Source organism: Ceratotherium simum, chromosome 26 (genome assembly GCF_057802395.1).
Source record: "Ceratotherium simum simum isolate JZ-2026a chromosome 26, ASM5780239v1, whole genome shotgun sequence".
Lineage (NCBI taxonomy): Eukaryota > Metazoa > Chordata > Mammalia > Perissodactyla > Rhinocerotidae > Ceratotherium > Ceratotherium simum.
Genome location: NC_141925.1, coordinates 4,304,523 through 4,318,475, shown reverse-complemented (window position 1 = coordinate 4,318,475; position 13,953 = coordinate 4,304,523). Strand labels below are relative to the sequence as shown.

At 57.0% G+C, this 13,953-nt stretch overlaps 1 protein-coding gene across 1 annotated transcript in view; it reads right to left on the bottom strand.

Annotated features, from left to right (window-relative positions):
- Positions 1 to 4,716: 4,716 nt before the first annotated feature.
- The window catches only part of C26H16orf96 (chromosome 26 C16orf96 homolog), a 37,460-nt gene continuing 28,223 nt past the window's right edge, over positions 4,717 to 13,953 (bottom strand). Inside the window, exons 12-16 of the mRNA XM_087449565.1 lie at positions 13,627 to 13,719; positions 12,451 to 12,631; positions 12,245 to 12,347; positions 5,994 to 6,074; positions 4,717 to 4,934 (exon numbers count right to left, since the gene is read on the bottom strand). Of these exons, the coding sequence (XP_087305691.1) occupies positions 4,717 to 4,934; positions 5,994 to 6,074; positions 12,245 to 12,347; positions 12,451 to 12,631; positions 13,627 to 13,719 (676 nt within the window). The remainder of the gene's footprint in view (positions 4,935 to 5,993; positions 6,075 to 12,244; positions 12,348 to 12,450; positions 12,632 to 13,626; positions 13,720 to 13,953) is intronic.

Below are 13,953 nucleotides of genomic sequence, written 5' to 3'. Positions count from 1 at the left end.
GGAGCCCCTGGGTCTGAGCATCCCTCCAGCACGGGAAGGGCTGCAAAAGTGGGCTGGACAAACTAGAGGGGAGTTGGAGGTGGGCCCCCACACAGGGTGCAGAGAACCTGGAACCCTCCTCAGCTGCCCCAAGCCTGGAAGCTCAGAAGCAAAACTGAAGGCGTCAGTACCCATCTAACACACGTTCAAGTGTACACTGGCTAAAAAGCAAAGGCGCTGACGTACGAACAGAACAGATGGGTACAGCCACCCTGTGCTGTCCTTCCTCTCCGGCACTCCTGGGAGCGGCCCAAGCAGCACACTCAGGAAATCCAGCCTTATTACCTCAACGTCCAGCCTCTTCTGGGCTTGGTCACCCCCTACCTGACCACCAGACTTGAGCTCTAAATGGTTTTATTTCCAAAATTCCACTCTAAAAAACACCATTTGAACCCACGCAGTTGCTTCAAAGAATGTGATTTGAGCTCTGTGTCTCATTTCTGAAGAGTGGACGTGGCAGCCTTTGGGAATGATAGTCTGGCCTCCCCAGGTGACAAGTGGTGGACGCGCCCTTATGGTCTGTGGTTAAAACATCAAGGCGTGGTTATCTTAGGAGTTTGTAAACTCGCACTCCCGGTTGGCTGGCAGGGTGTTTTATGTCTTTCTGACCTGTCTGCCAACATTTTAAAATCAGGAGGGTTTACATGAAAAGCCTCGCTTCTGGCGTATCCTGGAAATTTGTAACATCTGCCCAAGTTCCCTCAAGGCCACAACTGGCTGAAGCAACCATCACAGTGGGGACACAGTCTCACCTGCCCCAGCCAGCCAGCCCACTCCACTGGCCACCCCGTACACCCACATGTCCAACTCTCATCTCGGAATCGACTGGAATCGCTGAAGGGGATCTTGCTTTTCACCAGGAGCCGTGGAAGTAAATGCTCTGCTCGGTGGGGTGGAGGGGGCACCTGGGGGACGCGGGCAGGCAGGGCTCCTCCTTCAGGCAGCTTTAAAAAGAGAAGAGTTGTTCTCTGGCCAGATTGTCTTAGACGAAGGGGATGCTCCCAGGGCCACTGAGGGTCCCCAGGGTCTTTCCAGGGTCCTCTGAGAACAGGTCGCGGCCGGCAGCAGAAAAGCATGCTGTTCCTGAGGCTGGCCCCTGAACCCGGCGGCAGGCGGGGCTGCTGTGGCCCTGGAGCCTCTGAGGGGCTTTTCATAGCGGGGCTCATCTGAGGATAGACGAGTGCTGTGACTCCGCGTCCTTCCTGGTGCCATTGTTGGGAGGCCACCTGAGTTGGCCAAAAGATCTTTTGAAGCAAGGCTATTTCCAATTCCTGCATCTGGAAATGTCTCTGGTTGCTTAGCCACAGCTCATGTTTGGGCAATATATGTATTTCCAGTGAGCCTTAAAATAACACAGCTCTTTTAGGCCTGGAGGGTGCTGGGTCCTCCAGGGGAGGGTGGGGAAGGGTCCACTTCCAGGATGGCGAGGCCTTGTCAATGGCACAGCACGAGGTGCTGGGAGCCTGTTGGCAGAGTTCTGCTCTGCTTCTTGAGACCATTTCTCTTCCCCTGGGGAGTAACAGCTGTTATTGTATATTGGTGGGTTCATTTTCTATGGATCCTGGTGAAGCCATGAGCAAGAGAAGAAAGGGAGAGAGAGAAGAGAAGCCCTTTTCTGGCGGGTGTGTGTGTGTGTGTGTTTGGAGGGTCTCTGCCTAGAGCCCCCAAATCCATGGAAAGTCAGGGGTCAAGCCAGCCAAGATGGTGGTGACAGGCGAGCCAGTGTGTGCTGATTTCAGTGTCTCTAAGAAGTCCCTGCACAGAAGGCCCTCCCTCCAGAGCCTCAACTTCCACCTTCTGGCAGCCTGCTGTTGGGTACTGGTGGTGCCTTTTTCCAATGCAGATCATCTTATTTGAGACACACATTTGCTGTCATCGGTTGTTTATACCTTAGTTCATGGTCTTTCAAAGGGAGAAAATGTTCAGTGACTGTTTCACTTGCACTGGTGGGTTGTGGGGCTGGGTTTAGGGGTGCCGAGTAGTCACCACACAGCATCTCCATTCCAGCAGCACCTCGAGGCAGGACCCTGGCTTGGCAAGAGGCATCTCCCTCCCCTTCCCGCCCTGCCCATCCATGTAGCCCCACACACCAGGCCTCCCTCTCCACCTGACCAATTTATCTCAGTCTTCAAATGGAAAGTTCCAGGGACCCCTTCACTCCCAGGCAGACAGGCAGTTGGTCACCCTACTTCCTGTCCAGCCTGGCCCTGCTGCTGTGTCCCAGGCCAGGAGCCGTGCCCCTTGCAGAGGAGGAGACTGGACCCTGTGCCTTCCGAAATTCCCACTCTGCTGACCTCATCCCTGCTTCTGTCGGCTCCCCAAGCGCCCTCCCCTGCTGAGATGGGGTGGGCCACCCTCCTGAGGCAGCGGCCCTGGGAGGAGGCGCAGCACCTCCCTCCCAGCTTCCAAGGGCTGCAGGTCCCACCCCTGGGGCTGGGAGCAGGGAAGGGGAGTTCTGCCTCTGTCCTTGGCAAGGATTCTGCTGCAGCTCCCAACTGGGACCAGGCCAAAGGCCAGCTTGCTCCCCACCCCCACCCCCACGGGGGACAGGACTGTCGTCTTCCGGGATTGCTCCTGACTGGCTGCAGTTGATCTGCAGTTCCCCACCTTCCAAAGCATGGTGGAGGCCTGTCGGAATGTAGATGGTTACACAGTGACCTACCTGGGCCTCACTCGCTCCCTGGGCTGCAGGAACCAGCTCAAGCACTGATTCCCTTTGTAAACCCAAGAAACGGCTGGGAAGCAGCTTGGAGGGGCCGAGTGGGGATTGATGTGAGGCACCGGGAGACTGGGGGCCTGTTGGGTCCCTGTGTGTCGGGCTGTAGGGGACAAGCCTGAGCACGGTGGCATGGGGTGCATTCCCAGGAGCCCCCACCTCCCCGGTTTGCCTGAGCCTGGCCACACCTCCCTTTCCCGCTGGGGGAGAGGCAACAGAAGTCAGAGCCCTCACACCTGTGTACAGCACCCAAGAAGTACAGCCTCCTGGGTGGGGGGAGAGAGAGCTGAGGCCTCACGTTGTGGCCCTGGGTAAGTCACACCACCCCCTCGGCCCACAGACCCTGATCTGTCCAGCATAGAGGGCTGGGCCAGCTCGGGACACTCCGCCATGGTGGGAAGTGTGACGGAGGAGGGAAGGTTTGTTGTGATTCTCTGATGAGACAGCCACAGTGACTCTGGACAGTGGCTCTGGGAGGCTGACCCTGGGGTGGGGGCCTGAGGAGGGACCAACAGCTCTGCTCACCCATGTGGGACAGGCAAGGTCACCCTCTACAGAGGGGCCTGAGCCAGTTACCCTCATCCACAGTCAGAAAAGTGAAAGATTTTATTCTGAGGAGAAGTTGCCAAAAATACTCATCTGTGATAAGGGTGTGGGGGTGTGGGCCAGGGCTGCACTGGCCGGTCCCCACTCAAGGTGGTGTGGACAGGTAAGTCACCTGGGTCAGGAAGAGCTTGGCCTCATTTAGACACAGTCCTTGGAGAAAGAGAAGAGAAGTCGGGGCTGAGGGTGGTTGCCGGTGAGGAGCTGGGGGAAGGGGCCGAAACCATTAGGAAGGGCGTGGGCACACAGCATTCCTGGACTCCAGAGGCCGCCAGGTCCAGCGAGCCTCCTCTGTGCCAGCTCGCTGGCAGAGCCTGGAGCCCCCAGTCCTCTCCCAGGGCAGACTCCAGGCAGCTCATCCCCCACCCCACTCTCTGGCTTGCTCCTCCGCCCCAGGGACCTCTAGTGGATGTTGGGGGAGTCATGCCCCAAAACCGTGCAGAGGGAGATGAGATAGAAGTGTCAGAAGTGCAAAAAGGAGGGAGGGCACAACTGGATAAGCTAGGGAACAGAAAAGGCAAGGGAGCGAAATTGAGGGGGAGAAGGAAGGACGAATAAACCATCACAGGGAAGAAATAAAGCCAGGCGTGCGGGATGCCTGGATGGAGGTGTGAGCTCTCTGCTCTGCACTCCAAGGCTGGCCACTAAAGTGCCAGGACGAGACATTCTGACCTCACGGTTTGCTCTCTGTGCCACCACGAACGTGGGCAGTTAGCATGAGAACCAGAAAGACATCCAACAGGCGTGCAGGACCCCGCCCTCGACGGGACCGAGCGGTCCTGGAGGATTCCAGGGCGTTGCTCCATGTTCCTCATGGATTAGCCACGGAGTAAATATAAACAATCAGGTTCTTTAAATATCCAATTCGTAACAGGAATTACTGGTGGAAATAAGCAACACGAAATAAAAAAGGATACATGCAGTAAAATTTGGTTCCCACGAGAAAATTGGTCTTGATAGAAAAAATGGCCCCCAAAGGAAACGTGCAGCGGCAGTAGCTGTAATTGGAACTGATTCTGATGAAATCATTTCAGCGAAATGAACAGGAAAGTGATTGTTTTTAAAACCACTTTAGTTGTGTTGTATTGAAAGTTGGTCAAGGAATTAAATTGGCTTAGTGGAGACTTCAATCTAGCAAGCTGTCTTCTCCGTGAAATGTAGGATAAGAAGGACTGTATTGTGTGTATTTATATGCACAGAGATCAAACAGCCACTGGATCAAAATGAGGCCCTTATGGAGACCCCTCCCCTACGTCCAGGGCCCCTGCACCTTCCCCAGGCCAGGGTCAGGGCCCGGTCTTTGCTGGCCAGGGGAGTGCAGGGGACACTGGTGGCAGTGAGGGCGCAGGACGCAGGGCTCACGGGTTGGCGGGCTCCTCGGCAGGCTGCGTGCTGGCTCGGGACACAAGGCGCAGAGGCCTCGGGTTCCTAGCGGGCTCTGGGGCCTGCTGGCGGTCCTGCAGAGATGGCATCACTGGTGGCAGCAGTGGCAGGGGTGGCAGAGACGGAGGCCGAACTGGCATCGTGGAGTGAGGGCCCGAGGCAGCTGAGGGGACGCTGGTTCGGGGGTGCAGGGCTAGGAGGGACAGGAGAGACCCATAATGTGTCCCAAGAACATTCCAGGGAGAAACTGGCCTGATGGGGTCACCCTTGCTGAGAAGGAGAGAAGCCCCAAGACTGGAAGTGCTTTACAGCAGCTTGCCCAGTCCCAGGCACCCCAGACATCCTGACAGGGGTGGTGGGGGACACCCAAGATAAAGGACACAGGAGCTAGAGTGGAGCTGAGCACCTTGGAGGACCCGGGGCTTGGAGTCCAGGATGTGGGCTCTGGTTCCAGCTCTGGCTTCCCCCTGCTCAGGTCATTGTGCCTCAGCTCCCCACTCTTTCAAATGGGCAGTACCCACCTCACCCTGCTGGGGTAAGAATTGGATGGGATAAGAGGGGAGAGTGGGGGCCGCCCCATGGTGTAGCAGTTAAGTGCACGCGCTTCGCTGCTGGTGGCCCGGGGTTCCCAGGCGCAGATCCCAGGCGTGCACCGATGCACTGCTTATCAGGCCATGCTGTGGCGGCGTCCCACATAAAGTGGAGGAAGATGGGCACAGATGTTAGCCCAGGGCCAGTCTTCCTCAGCAAAAAGAGGAGGATTGGCATGGATGTTAGCTCAGGGCTGATCTTCCTCACAAAAAAAAAAAAAAAGAAAGAAAGAAAAGAGGGGAGAGAGGGGTCTTAAGACTGAAAAGTGCCCACAGATGCCTGGTACATGGCGATGTGAATCAGGGGCGTCCTGAGCTCAGTTCCCTCAGCCTGGCTCACAGAGCCCCGGGCAGAGAGGCCCAGGGGAAAGAATGGGCTCCCTCATCCCACCCTTGCAGCTGGCTGGACACCTGGGGACAGATGCCCGGCCTGGGCCCCTGGGATGGCGCCCGGGCCTGGAAGCCCCACTGAAGGGTGAAGCAGGAGCCCAGGTCAGCTGGAGGCCCTGGCCAGGGAGCTGGGAGCCGGGAGCCGGGTAGGGGCCACTCGCGGGACCTTCTCAGACCCTGGCACTGATGGAGCAGGTGAGATGGACGAGGTGGGGCAAGGGAGTCCCTGCCGGGATGCCAGCTGGGCGGGGAGTTGGGGGGCAGGTACTCACGGGGGTAGATGGCACCAAATAAGGCACTGGGGCGCACACGCTCATACAGGTTTCGAGTCGGGGGGCGTGGAAACTTCACAGCTTAGCAGAAAAGAAAGGGGACAAAACCAAAATGGGAAGGTGTGGGGGCTCTTGCAGACTTCCGCCCACCCTGGAGCCCCCTCCTGTCTTCTGGCCCCTGCAAAGGCCTTCACTCTGGTGGACAGGCCCACCCCACCTCCTCCATGCACCCGACCCCCACAGTCGTTCACAGAGGAGCTTTCCTCCCTCCCTGCCTTCTCGAGTCTAGAGCTTCTCAAGGGTAAGATATGAGAAAAAGGCTTTTCCAAAGTAACTCAAGGCCAGCAAGGAGAGAGATGTTATTTTAGCATCATAAGACATAGGTGAACCGCCGGCAGGCCTAGTTCCAGGTTAGACGTCTGGCAGTTCTTCTTTCCCACAGCGGGCCAGACTACCATAGTGCCCCCACCTCCACCTTCCTGTCCTTCATCTTCTGTTTGTGCCCAGTTTTTGGCGGTAAAAGTCACATAACATAAAATTAGCCGTTTAAGGTAAACACTTCAGTGGCACTAAGTTCATTCACAAGGTTGTGCAACCACCATCTCCATCTAGTTCCAGAACATTTTCATCACCCCAAAAGGAAACCCCGTGCCCATGAGGCAGTCTCTCCCCATTGTCCCCTTCCCAGCCCCTGGCAACCACTAATCTGCTTTCTGTCTCCTTGATGTGCCTGTTCTGGACATTTCACAGAAAAGGGATCATACGATATGTGACCTTTTGAGTCTGGCCCCCTCCTTCACTTCTGAACCCAAGGTGTCCCCTTCTCCCCATCCAGCCAAGAATCACCATGACTGGCCACCCAGACCAAAGGCTGCTGCACAAGAAGAGGTGGGAGCGTGAGAGCGAAGAAGAAGGAAGAGGAGGAGAGGGGAGGGACTTGCAGGCAGCAGGGCAGGGCACAGGGGTCTGGAGGTGAGGGTCCAGGCTTGGTGCCCGGGATGAGTTATGGGGCCACCAGCTCCTTCTCCATGCAAGACATCTGACTGTTCCTCCTGCCTGGATGGCTGTGTCCTTCCCTAGCTATGTCCTGATGATTCCCGCTTCAATGTCCCTTCTCAAAGAGTCCTTTAGACCACCCGCTAGACAGGGACCCCCACTGGTCATTCTCTCCCCTATTCCTATGTTTCATCTTATTCACTCGCTGAACTTATTTATTTGTATTTTACTGTTCTCATGGAGTAAAAACTCTAAGGGGACAGCAACTTTATTTTGACCACATTAAGTCTCCCCAGTGACATCTAAAACACACCTGGAACCAACAAAGGCTTGAGAATGACCAGCTGAATGACCAGGGCCATGTGGCAGCAGGAGGTGCCTCGTGGATCTCCCTTCAAGAAAGAACTTGCTGTTCAGCTGCTGGGAGTACAGGGAGCTGACAGCCTCCACCTGTTAGCATCTCAGGCTCTGTTGGCACCTCAGGCTCTGTTAGCACCTCAGGCTCTGTTAGCATCTCTCTCAGGCTCTGTTAGCACCTCAGGCTCTGTTAGCACCTCAGGCTCTGTTAGCATCTCTCAGCCTCTGTTAGCACCTCAGGCTCTGTTAGCATCTCTCTCAGGCTCTGTTAGCACCTCAGGCTCTGTTAGCATCTCTCTCAGGCTCTGTTGGCACCTCAGGCTCTGTTAGCATCTCTCTCAGCCTCTGTTGGCACCTCAGGCTCTGTTAGCACCTCATGCTCTGTTAGCACCCCAGGCTGTGTTAGCACCTTAGGCTCTGTTAGCACCTCAGGCTCTGTCAGCATCTCTCTCAGGCTCTGTTGGCACCTCAGGCTCTGCTGGCACCTCAGGCTCTGTTAGCACCTCAGCCTCTGTTAGCATCTTTCTCAGGCTCTGTTAGCACCTCAGGCTCTGTTGGCACCTCCGGCTCTGTTAGCACCTCTGGCTCTGTTAGCACCTCAGGCTTTGTTAGTATCACTCTCAGTCTCTGTTGGCACCTCAGGCTCTGTTAGCATCTCTCTCAGCCTCTGTTAGCACCTCAGGCTCTGTTAGCATCTCTCTCAGGCTCTGTTAGCACCTCAGGCTCTGTTGGCACCTCCGGCTCTGTTAGCATCTCTCTCAGGCTCTGTTAGCACCTCAGGCTCTGTTGGCACCTCCGGCTCTGTTAGCACCTCCGGCTCTGTTAGCACCTCAGGCTTTGTTAGTATCACTCTCAGTCTCTGTTGGCACCTCAGGCTCTGTTAGCATCTCTCTCAGGCTCTGTTAGCACCTCAGGCTCTGTTAGCATCTCTCTCAGGCTCTGTTAGCACCTCAGGCTCTGTTAGTATTTCTCTCAGGCTCTGTTGGCACCTCAGGCTCTGTTAGCACCTCAGGCTCTGTTAGCATCTCTCTCAGGCTCTGTTAGCACCTCAGGCTCTGTTAGCATCTCTCTCAGGCTCTGTTAGCACTTCATGCTCTGTTAGCACCTCAGGCGCTGTTAGTATTTCTCTCAGGCTCTGTTGGTACCTCAGGCTCTGTTGGCACCTCAGGCTCTGTTAGCACCTCCAACCAGTGACAAGAGCACAGGGCCTGGCCACCTGCTGGGCAGTGTTTGCTCAGAAGCTCCCCATTGGGCTGGCCTGGACCTTCTCAGGTCTGCACACGATCTGAGGGTCTCTGCCTGCTCCCTTACTTTCCTTCTCTTTTTTACCACACCTCCCAAAACCTCTTGCATTCCTAACTCTGTCTCAGGGTCTGTGCCCTGGAGGACCCAACTAACACAGGCCACCACCCTGATTCTCCATTAGCTTTTGGGGTCCATATAGCTCAGATCATGTCCCTTGATTCTGAGCCAAGAACTACTTCCCATGTGCTTTGTGGGTTCTTCGAGAGAGCACATGCCCAGCTGAGGGGTGGTCCCTGGCCCCCACTCTGATCTCCACTTGGCACCTGAATCCTTCCACAGGTCAGACGTGGGACCTGCCAACCAGATGACCAGTGAGACTGTCCCACTCCTTCCTTCCAAGCTGAGGGATGTGGGCCCAGGGTACAGGTTCAAAAGTGAGACCCAGTGAGGCCTGGGAACCCAGATCTGACCCAGCACTCTCCTTGATGTCCTCCAGGCGCCTTGGACTCTACATGTCCCAACCCAAACTCGCCACCTGACCCTAATACCTGCTCCTCCCAGGCTCTCCTCCATGGTTCTCCTACCTCTGCATAAGCCAGAAGCCGAGGAGCTAGAAGGCTCCCAATGGGAGGGGACACCTGAGCCCTGGCAGAGAAGAAAGATTCTCCAGGGCTTCCAGGCCAAGCACACAGCGTGGACAGAGGCCCAGAGGTGGGAGCCTGGCTCGTTGAGACAGCAAGTGAGTAGTTCTGTGAGGCTGGAGGGAGGAAGCAGACGAGGCCAGGGGGACCAAGGAGTCTGGACTATGACGGCAATGCCCCTTCAGATGTCCCTGTCCTAATCCCCAGACCCTGTGAATATGTCACCTTACATGGCAGAGGGAACTTTGCAGAGGTGATCAAGTTAAGGATCTCAAGACAGAGAGATAAACCTGGATTATCCGAGTGGGCCCAATGTAATCCCAAGGGTCCCTACAAGAGGGAGGCCGAAGGGTCAGAGTCAGAGAAGATGTGAGGACGGAAGCTGAGGTCGGAGGGATGCAGTTTGAAGATGGCGGAAGGGGCCACGAGCCAAGAATGCCGGAGGCCTCTGGAAGGTGGAGAAAGCCAGGAAACGGATTCTCCCCTAGAGCCTCAGAAGGAGGCCTGCTGACACCTCAGTTTCAGCTCTGGAAGACTCATTTCGGATTTCTGACCTCCAGAACCAAGATAAAATAAATGTGGGTTATTTTAAGCCACTCAAGTTTGGGGTCACTTGTTACAGCAGCAATAGGAAACTCATACCAACGGGTTCTGAGCAGGGGAGGGGCCTGGTCAGGTGCATGTTTTAGGCGGGTCACCCAGGGCCAGTGAGGAAGGCGGAGGCTGGCAACACATCTCCTCCTCCCTCCGTTCTCCCTCCTGACTCTGCACCCCTGCTGCCTCCGTCTGGAGGATTTTCCCTGGCCACCTCCTCCTACCTGAATCCTGCCTGTACTCAGCCTTCTTTCCATGCTGGACTACCTGAAAGTCCAGCCTGCTGACTGCCAGCCTTGGCACGTGCACCTGCCCTCCTGCTGGGGCACCGCTCACTGGGGATAAGGTGTTCCTCGGCCCCGGCCCAAGCCCCTGACCACAGTGCAGGTGTCTGGAGGGCAAAGGCTGGCTGGACACCCCTCAGAGGCCCCTGTGGACTGGCGAAGAGCTGGATGCATGGCAGGGCACAGTGGCTCCAGTGGAATGAAGAGAGGAATGCGCCTGGGACCAGCTTGGACCTGGGTGGGGCTCACACCCCAGTTTAGGTTTGGATATTGAGTCTGTTTCAGATTAGAATGCTCTTTTGAGTAAATAAAAGTGATAAGAGCAAACTGGTCAACAGGCCTGGCACAGGCAGGTTCCTGATTGATTTCTAAGGCTAGTTAGACATCGTGGCCCCCAAGCAGGATGGAGCAACCGAGCTGTCAGGATTCAGTCCTGCTTTGGTGCCTGGGTCTTGAGAATGAATGAGCCAGGGGGAGAAAAGCCCCTCCCTCTGGGAGACAGCCCTGGGGGGGAGGGGGTGCTGTCCGGTGGATGGATGACAGGATGGGGCCCCTCGGCCAGGGCTGTGCTCCCGTCAAGGCCCTCACCTGCTCAGTGCCTCAGCTGTTGCTGGGGCTGAAAGGAGGCAGGGAGGGCCGGCAAGAGGTTGGGCTCATTATTATTAGCCACCTGAAGCCCAGCTGAGTCCCCTCCCAGCAGCATCTGCCGCCAAGCCTCTTCCAGGAGGGGCCTTTAACGGCATGCCCATCCATGCCCCGAGGGAACGCAGGGTTTGAGATGGTGTCCTGTGCTCCCGGGCGAGGGTGGGGGCCTGGAGTGGATTGAATGGTGGCCCCCCAAAAGATGTCCCCAGGAAGCTGTGAATGTAATCTTATTTGGAGAAAGGGTCTTTGCAGATGTAATTAAGTTAAGGATCTGGAGATGGGAACATCCTGGGTTATGCTGGGCCCTAAATCCAATGACAAGTGTCCTTATAAGAGACAGAAGAGGAGACACGGGAGAAGACAGAGGCAGAGACTGGAGTGATGCCAGGAGCACCTGGAGGCACCAGCAGCTGGAAGAGGCAGGAAGGATCCTCCCCTAGAGCCCTGCAGACACCCTGATTTTGGACTTCCGCCTCCAGAACTGTGAGAGAATACTTTTCTCTGGTCTGAAGCCCCCCACCATGTGGCCATGTGCTGCGGCCGCCCCAGGACACTAACGCGGGGCGCTTCCTTCTTTGTCCAGCACACCCAATGAAAGAGTCTCGTTTCCTTTCCTTACGTCTGCTGTTTAGTCCTCAAGTCAACAGGGCAAGGCGGCGTGAAGAATTCCGAAGGGCAGAATTTAACCCTCTGGCCACCCTGCAGCTCCCGGATCACCCCCAATGGGGCAGTGTGTGGCTCCCACCCAGGGGCAAAACTGAGAACTCCTCTTCCCAGAGGGGCAAAAAACCCCAAAGAGGCGTGCAGAGAAGGCGCCCCCTTTTATATTGCTGGCCCAATGCTGGAGCCCAGAGTTCTGGGGTCCCTGGTAGGAGCCAGCTGGAACCAGGGCCTCGGCACTGCAGCAACCAGAGCGACTGATTCCATGTGGGACCGGGTCTCCCCCTGGCCCAACCCTCACACGCCCCTGACAGTTAGGAAACAGGCCTCCAGGGTCTGTCCATGTCTCCTCCTCATCACAGCCAACCCCTCCCCATCTCCCCACTCCAGGGAGCCCTTTCTGAGTTCCTAACTGTGCCTGGCTTCCTCCCACCACAGGGACTTGGCACCTGGTGCCCCTCCACCTGGACCACTGTCCTCCCACCTGACCCCTGCATCCAGCTAACCCCATTCCCTCTTCAGAGGCCTCAGGGGAGCATCCAGTCCCTCTCCTTGGATTGGCATCCCCTGTCACAACTCTCCCATCACCAACTCAGCGTCCCTTCTTTGGGGAGGCCATCCACCCCCCCATGGGCCAGCATCCTTTGTCACAAGCTGTCCCGGTGCAGCACCTGGCATATAGTAGGACTCCATTTTTGCAAGTGGCTGTGTGAGGAGCCCCCTAATCAGGAATGGTGCCGGCTCTGGGTCCCGCCTGCAACCCCTCGTGCTGCCCAGCAAATCCAGGACACCTGGGGTAGGGGTGCCCAGAAAGGCCTGACGCCCTCACCTGGCAGCTCCTTCTCCGCACTGGTCACAGGCCGCGCCCCGTCCTGCCTGCTCATTCTGCCCTTGTACAGGATCCCGTCCACTCCCAGGATGTCCACCTCAGCCTGTTGGACGGCCCGGGCCCGGGTCAGGGGTGTCCTCGGGCCTCTCCAGTGCTCACGAGGCCCCGCAGACAGAGCACAGCCTCCCCCAGGCCGCCAGACTCACTGTGTCATAGTCCAACACCTCGGGGTCCCCATAGGGGTAGAGCGTCGACAAGTTATATGACTTGAACTTGAGCTTGGTGTCGTTTCCGGGGCCATCACCCCAGTCCTGCTGGGAGGCCAGTGAATCCAGGCTCCCTTTTTGGTCTCCAAGGTCCTGGAGCTGCTGCAGCCACTGCTGTTCCCTGGGGCAGGGCAAGGGGGTCAGCAGCCACCTGGGGACCCCTCCACCCCAGAGGAGCCTCAGGAGGGGCCCAGGCCTGACCAGTAGCGAGGGAAGACTGGAATTTCTTCCAGCCTGAGTTTGGGTGTCGCAGCTGGGCAGGCCTGGGGCCTGGTGGGTGGATACAGACAGGCACAGTTGGGGCAGAGGGAAAAATGGAGGCCTATGTTCCCCCAGACCCCAGCCACCCCTGGAACCCTGGTCTGGCCTGCCAAGCGCATGTTCTTAACCTCTCCATCTCAAGGAGGAGTCAGGCAGGGGAAGGTGGGGTATCTAGCACAGGTCCCCATGTCCCTCCCCTTCGTGTGGCTGTTGTTACCCCACCTGGCCAGATGTACCCACAGGCCCGGGTGTGGGAAGCACCCAAGAAGCCGTGAGATGTCAGGAGATTGAGGGGTGGACCTAGGACCCAGGGAGCCATCTGGGTGCAGTGCAAACCTGCAGGTTTAGGCACCAGCTCTGCGCTTACTAGCTGTGACCTCAGGCAGGTCACTTAAGCTCTCTGAGCCTCGGTTTCTTCAACTGTGAAATGGGATGATAACAGAATAGACCTCAAAAGGAAGGTGTAAGGATTCAACGAGGTCAGGTGTGTCCAAGCGCCCAGCGCAGTGCCTGCCAGGCCACAGCAAGCCTCGCTGAGGACCACGGTCAGTACTCACCTCCTCCGGGGGGACGGGACTACCAATCCGAGCTCGCAGTGGGTTGTGAGGTGTAAATGAGAAACCCTCCCCCAGCGGTTCTTGGCCGATAATAGATGCCCAATAAATAGATCTGTTCCTCTCGCCATGATCATCTCATGTGCCCGTCTGCTGCCCCAGACACCTCCCAGAACATCTCCCCTGCAGAAGGCTGGCAATGCCCTGGGACAGTCTTTGGATCCTGGGACTGGGGGATATGTCTCTGCAGGGCTCCCAGGCTCCTGAGTGGCCTCCGTGGGGCAGCCCCCGGCCTGCTCACCTCATCTGCTGCCGCTGCAGGCACTCGTAGCTGGTGGCGCTGGCGGGTCGCAGCCGTGACAGCAGGTGGGCTTTGCGGATGGTGATGAGTTGTCTGTTGGAGGACAAGAGCTAAGAGAGAGGTGCAGTGCCAGCAGAGGGCCCCAGGATCCCACCTCCTCCAGGAAGCCCGCCCTCAAACACAGCCTTTTCTCCAGAAACGTCCACAGCACGGGGATGCAGTGCAAGGGCTCTGGGGGGGTCCCGATAATCTTCATAAGTCATAAAGAACAACTGTTCTGGGCCGGCCCCGTGGCTTAGTGGTTAAGTGCGCGTGCTCCGCTGCTGG